The 6,656-nt window shown below is 44.9% G+C and overlaps 1 protein-coding gene across 1 annotated transcript; it reads left to right on the top strand.

The window, feature by feature from the left end:
• The first annotated feature begins 334 nt into the window (after positions 1–334).
• On the top strand, positions 335–5,731 carry LOC139548355 (extracellular calcium-sensing receptor-like). The gene is made up of 9 exons (XM_071357991.1): positions 335–585; positions 1,030–1,324; positions 1,506–1,592; positions 1,836–2,102; positions 2,539–2,745; positions 2,899–3,171; positions 3,357–3,584; positions 3,815–3,938; positions 4,031–5,731. The coding sequence occupies exons 1-9, from the start codon at positions 350–352 to the stop codon at positions 4,942–4,944; spliced, it is 2,631 nt and encodes an 876-aa protein (XP_071214092.1). The 5' UTR covers positions 335–349; the 3' UTR covers positions 4,945–5,731.
• The last annotated feature ends 925 nt before the right edge of the window (positions 5,732–6,656 follow it).

Below are 6,656 nucleotides of genomic sequence, written 5' to 3'. Positions count from 1 at the left end.
AAAATAAATAAACATGAATATTTATTTAGAATGATATTTATTCTTCACTGGTTTCCCTTTTCGTGTGGCAACAGTTCACATATCGTCTTTCTCTGACACTCCCACGTCTCATCTCCTACCTGCAACTCTGACCCCCCCCGCCCCCTAACACGCCTCCCCCTGCCACCCCTCCCCCTGCAATCCCTCCCCCCTGCAGACCCCCGCCTCCTCCCCCCCAACTCCCTCCTCCTGCAACCCCTCTCCCCGCCTTATAGTGTCAACCTCCACTGAGACTATAAAAGAGAGGGATAGAGAGTAAGCAAGAGAGAGAGGGGAGAGACAGAGTACAGCTATGAGGGTCAGGAAATATATGAACCTTTACCTATCTATAATCATGATACTGAAGTCCTCATCTCTGAGCCTTCTATTGAACTACTCCTCTGCCTCATCCTCCTCCTCGTCCTGTCGTCTGCGGGAGCAGTTCAGTCTGAATGGGATGTACCAGAAGGGTGATGTGATTCTGGGAGGTCTGTTTGAGGTCCACTACTTCACTGTGTTCCCTGAGCTATCTTTCACATCAGAACCCCAGCAGCTCTACTGTGAGGGGTGAGTATTCATCTACTGGACTGGACTGGACTGGATGTGTGTCTGCACCTCTCCTAAAAAGGACAGATAGACATCCCTACTATAAGAAGCCCCACTATGATCAGTGTTAACTAGCCCTGGTCCCGGAGACCTACTGGGTTCTTGTTACATTGGTGAATAGTACATTTGAAATGTACATTGGTGAATAGTACATTGCGATCTCAAAATATCTGTGAATTAATTTTGTGTATTCTATTGTTTTCAATCATTATTCCTGTTTTCTAAGCAAATTTACCTTAAAAATTTAGCTATTTTATTATCTATCCTTGACAAAAGTAATTTGTTTTCTCCTCTCAACCCCTTAAGACAACACTCTCTCACACACACCCCTTAAGAGGTGCACAGGGTTCAACACCTCTAGAGCGATTTAAAACATTTACAAATTGATTGAATGTTCCTTTTCAGTTTTACCAGTTCTGGTTTCCAGCAGGCCCAGACTATGGCGTTTGCTGTAGATGAGATCAACAGAGACCCTGACCTTCTGCCAAACATCACGCTCGGATACCAGCTTTATGACGACTGCCAGAAGCTGGGAGTATCGCTCCGTGCTGCCATGTCATTGGCCAGTGGGACAGAGAAAGAGTTCTTATTGGATGAGACTTGTTCTGGGTCACCCCCGGTGCTAGGGATTGTGGGAGACCCAGCGTCCACAAACTCCATCGCCATCTCCAGTGTCCTAGGGCTGTTCCGGGTTCCCATGGTAAATCAGAAAGAATAGAAAGATGAAAACACTATTGTAAATGTCCTTCTTGTATTCCAAATCCCCACTTTGAGTGAGAAACAGCATGTTTAGGTCTTAAATGTGTCCAGGCATGAAACCTTTCTATTTCATTAATTCATTGAAGAATAAAAATGTATCATTGTATATTTCACTCCCTCAGGTGAGTCACTACGCCACGTGTTCCTGTCTGAGCGACCGGAGCAAGTACCCATCCTTCTTCAGAACCATCCCCAGTGATTCCTTCCAGGTCTGTCTCTAAGAAGGCTACAATGACATGATTAGACAATGAACCGTCAGCTCCCATGTGTACTCACTATACACTTTATACTGTGTAACGGCATTTACTGTTAATGATAAGGGTAAATAATTTAAAAAAAAGCTTAGATAAGGTTAAATAAAAGGTGACAAAAATAATGTATGTAATTTATGCTGATCTCTTTATACTCTCCATAACATCAGTAATGTCTGATCTCTGTTGATGTGATCTCAGGTGCGAGCCATGATTCAGATCCTACGTCGGTTGGGTTGGACCTGGGTGGGCCTGGTGTTCAGTGATGATGACTACGGAGTTCAAGCTGCCAGGTCCTTCCAGTCAAGCCTGGCCGAGTCAGGGGGCTGTGTGGCCTATTCCCAGGTCCTGCCCAAAGACAACCGCCCCACAGAGCTGCAGAGGATCGTGGGAGAGATCAAGAGCTCCTCTGCTCGTGTGGTGGTGGTGTTCTCCAATGAGGCCTACCTGCTCCCTCTGGTGGACGAGGTTCAGAGATGCATTAAAATTCCCAGTTGATCTAAAATAACACTTACAATACATTCACATTTTAGTATCAGAGGCTTTAATCCAGAGAGATTTACACTTAATAATAATAATATTAGTAATACCATTTAGCAGATTCTTTTATCCAAAGCGACTTACAGTCAGTGATGTGTGATTATATTTTACGTATGGGTGACCCTGGACAGTTGCATCCATCCTAAGTTATCTAGGGGGGGGAACCACATATCACAGTCATAGTAAGTACATTTTATCCTGAATAAAGTATCAGCAAATACATTCTACAGCCCTAAATACAGCCAAAATAGCTGTAGGATGTTACCCCTCAAACACAAACAGCAGTGTATAAAAGTATTACAGCATATTACCATTGTGGTGTTCTTGATACCAAGATTATAAAATATAAAACCCGTTTTACAAGGTGGTGGTGCAGAATGTGAAGGGTCTCCAGTGGATCGCCAGTGAAGCCTGGACCACCTCCTCTGTGTTTCACACCCCCCGTCTCATGCCCTACCTGGGGGGTACCCTGGGTATCGCCATCCGTCGTGGAGAGATACCCGGACTCAGGGACTACCTGCTTAGCATCCGCCCCGACGACCAACCTGCCAATAACCCAGGAAACAATATGGTGAAGTAGTTTGTTGTCTTTTAACTCCAACCTTATAATTACTTTATACATTATGTTTAAAACATTTAAAAAGGCTACTTTGCCTATAAATACTACAATACTGAAGAAAAAAACGAGTTTCCTCTATAACATTTCCTTCTCTGCTCTGGTAAGGTGAGACAGTTCTGGGAGGCTGTGTTTGGGTGCAGGTTGGAGCCCCCAGCAGGTTGGGTGGAGGCTGGGGGTGATGTATGTACAGGTCAGGAGGACCTGAGGGATGTGGAGACTAACTATGGGGACGTGTCTGAGCTCAGGCCGGAGTATAACGTGTATAAGGCAGTGTACGCCCTGGCCCATGCCCTGCATGACCTACTGCAGTGTGTGCCAGGGAGAGGACCTTTCAGTGGGCACTGCTGTGCCAGCCTACAGAGACTGGAGCCCTGGCAGGTGGGACACACACACACACACACACAAACAGATGCAGACGTACACTTTGCCAACTGTTTACTTCTGTTTCCTGTTTTCTTAGTCAAGGTCTCCTGACTACATACTGTCTTTTGTCTACATAATCTCCTCCTCTTTCCTCTCTTCCCTCTGTTCCCTCCATCCCTCCATCCCCCTCCTCTGACCAGCTGGTCCATTACCTGGAGAGGGTTAACTTCACCACAGGGTTTGGCGATCGTGTTTCTTTCGATGATAACGGGGACGCCCTGGCCATCTATGACATCTTGAACTGGGCGTGGCTCCAGGACGGGAGCGTGCAGGTGGAGACTGTGGGTGTGATCGACGAATCAGCCCCCGCAGGACAAGAGCTGACACTGGACGAGGACAGAATTTTCTGGAACTTTGAGTCAAGAAAGGTTATTTAAAAAGTTATACATTTATATAGCAAATTTCACTACTGCAACAGAAACAGTGTAAACGTATACCAGTGGAGGGCAAAGAAGCATTAAATATGGGAGTATAAATATGGGAGTATAAATGTCTGGTATTCTCACTCCTAGGAAGTCATTGTAAATTAGAATGTGTTCTTTAACTGGCTTGCCTAGTTAAATAAAAGTAAAATTCCCCCTCACCTTCGTCCTTATAGCCCCCACGGTCAGTGTGCAGTGAGAGCTGTCCCCCAGGCACCCGTTTAGCCAGGAAGAAGGGGGAGCCTGTCTGCTGCTTCGACTGCATCTCCTGTGCTGAGGGAGAGATCAGCAACACCACAGGTCAGTGAACTGAATATCATTTAATGAATTTGAGGGTGGTTTGGGGCTGATGAAACGGTTTTCCACATTTGCTTTGTCTGTCTTCCTGTCAGACTCGGCCAAGTGCTCGAGATGTCCAGAGGACTTCTGGTCCAACCCGGAACGTGACCTCTGCATCCCTAAGGGGGTTGAGTTCCTCTCCTACCAGGAATCACTGGGCATCTCCTTGATGACAGCCTCGTTGCTAGGAGCCCTCATCTGTGCAGTGGTCCTCGGAATCTTCACCCGCTACCGGAACACGCCTGTTGTCAAGGCCAACAACTCTGAGCTGAGCTTCCTGCTTCTGCTGTCACTCAAACTCTGCTTCCTGTGCTCGCTGCTGTTCATTGGCCGGCCCCGGCTGTGGACCTGTCAGCTGAGGCATGCAGCATTTGGTATCAGCTTTGTTCTCTGTGTCTCCTGTATACTGGTGAAGACAATGGTGGTGCTGGCTGTGTTTAGGACCTCTAAGCCCGGGGGCAATGCTAGCCTGAAGTGGTTTGGTGCTGGGCAGCAGAGAGGAACAGTCCTGGTTCTCACCTCATTCCAGGCTGCTATCTGCACAGCCTGGCTGGTTTCAGCCTCTCCAACTCCACACAAAAACACGCGCTACCATAATGATAAGATTGTATATGAGTGTGTGGTGGGGTCGGTAGCAGGGTTCGGAGCGTTGTTAGGCTACATCGGCCTCCTGGCGTTCCTTAGCTTCCTCTTGGCTTTCCTGGCTAGGAATCTTCCAGACAACTTCAACGAGGCCAAGTTCATCACCTTCAGCATGCTGATCTTCTGTGCTGTGTGGATCTCCTTCGTCCCTGCCTACGTCAGCTCTCCTGGGATGTACGCAGACGCTGTGGAGATATTCGCCATCTTAGCTTCCAGCTTTGGCCTCCTGGTGGCGCTGTTCGGCCCAAAGTGTTACATCATCCTGCTGAGGCCAGAGAGGAACACCAAGAAGGCTCTGATGGGCCGGGCCACAACCAAGACATAGGGAGAATCTTCATTCAATTTCATTGATTCATCACGTCCTCTCTCCTCGTTTTCTTCTCAAAACCCATTAGATTAGAAGGTCAGGAGGGGCGAGATATCTAACCTTCTCATTCATTGGGTTTTGAAAAGGAGACCGAGGAAAGAGGACACGAGGAATCACGGAAATTAAATTGAGATTCTCCCATAGGCTCAATACCATAACAACAGTTTACATTGGATCCCTCTCCTTGTCTTCTTCACGTACTCTGTGCTGATCTGATATGTGAACACTAGGTGGAGGTACTATGCCTGCTAGGGATTTCCTTCACACTCTTTCATGCAAAGAAAGGAAAGGAGACATGTATAGTAACAGAGTATGATGGTCTCAAATAGTTTGAAGTAGCTCCTTTTAGTTTCCATTTCTGTTTGTAGTTTGATGGCATTAAATCAAATCAAATCAAAGAGATTTTATCGTTCTGTTAGTACCCTGGTAATGTGTAATTGATTATAATTATGATGTTCTGTGACTAAATATTAATCACATAATTAATGATTTCTTTCCTTGGGGTGTTAAGTAGGCTTTAGATTGATTTCATGTGTCTGTGTGCGTGGCTTTAATCTTCTAAGGGATAGGTTATCCCCAATGAGTGGGTTTCTGCATCGAAAAGCTTTCGATTGTATCATCACATGGTGTGGAACATCATAACTTCCCTGTTCCTTCTAAAGGATTCTGCTGCCACACTCATTCACCAATTAATTAATTATTCATTAATGCACATTTTAATTTAATAAAAAATTCTGACTTGAAAGGAGTTGCTTGAATGTGTTTTTATTGAACCGTTGAAATTTACAACGATAGTTTATCAAAATATCAGGAAACTGTGTCATATGGGAAAAGAGAATTACACACCTCAGAAAATATGAAAGGAATGAACAACATTTTTAATTAACCATATCTAATTAAAATGATTGGTTTTCAGAACTGAATTTCAGGGGAGAAATGGATGTCATTAAAGTCTATTGATGATGGTAAAGAAGAGTCATGTTGTGATTCAGAGGAAGATTTACTAAGTGGTGACTCACTGTTGATTCAATGTAGACTCACTGTTGACTCACTATTGAATCATTAGAAACATACAATTCCAGCAGGGTAGGAATGTCCTGTTCATTAGGTATTGTCTGTTAAATAAATAACTTGCTTGTAAATATTAAACAATGTATCATGTCATTCTTTGTTAAGTATTTAACATACAAAACAATAGTGAGATGGTGTGATTAACTAAACACAATGAAGACTATATTTGGACATCATGTGTTTCTTGGTGGTTTCTAATTGGACGTAATGTGTTTCTTGGTGTTTCTAATTGGACATCATGTGTTTCTTTGTGGTTTCTAATTGGACATCATGTGTTTCTTGGTGGTTTCTAATTGGACATCATGTGTTTCTTGGTGGTTTCTAATTGGACATCATGTGTTTCTTGGTGGTCCAATTGGTGTTTCTTGGTTTCTCTCTGGTCTCAGGAGGATGATGTAACACTTTGGCGCGAAGATGCAGAGCAGTAACCCAAAGCTGGAAGCTAAGACGGCGAATATCTCCACAGCTACTGTGTACTTCCCAGGAGAGCTGACGTAGGCAGGGATGAAGGAGATCCACACAGCACAGAAGATCAGCATGCTGAAGGTGATGAGCTTGGCCTCGTTGAAGTTGTCTGGGAGTTTCCTGGCCAGGAAGGC

This window comes from Salvelinus alpinus, chromosome 21 (assembly GCF_045679555.1).
Source record: "Salvelinus alpinus chromosome 21, SLU_Salpinus.1, whole genome shotgun sequence".
Lineage (NCBI taxonomy): Eukaryota > Metazoa > Chordata > Actinopteri > Salmoniformes > Salmonidae > Salvelinus > Salvelinus alpinus.
Note: the sequence above shows the minus strand (reverse complement) of the source record. Positions and strands in the feature narration are given on the sequence as shown.

Bases quoted from the DNA above. Each gene is read 5' to 3' on its own strand.
- LOC139548355 (XM_071357991.1), top strand. From the start codon at position 350: ATGAACCTTTACCTATCTATAATCATGATACTGAAGTCCTCATCTCTG. The intron at 1,593-1,835 runs GTCTGTCTCTAA...ATGTGATCTCAG, and splicing joins TCCCCAGTGATTCCTTCCAG to GTGCGAGCCATGATTCAGAT. The intron at 3,939-4,030 runs GTCAGTGAACTG...TCTTCCTGTCAG, and splicing joins AGAGATCAGCAACACCACAG to ACTCGGCCAAGTGCTCGAGA.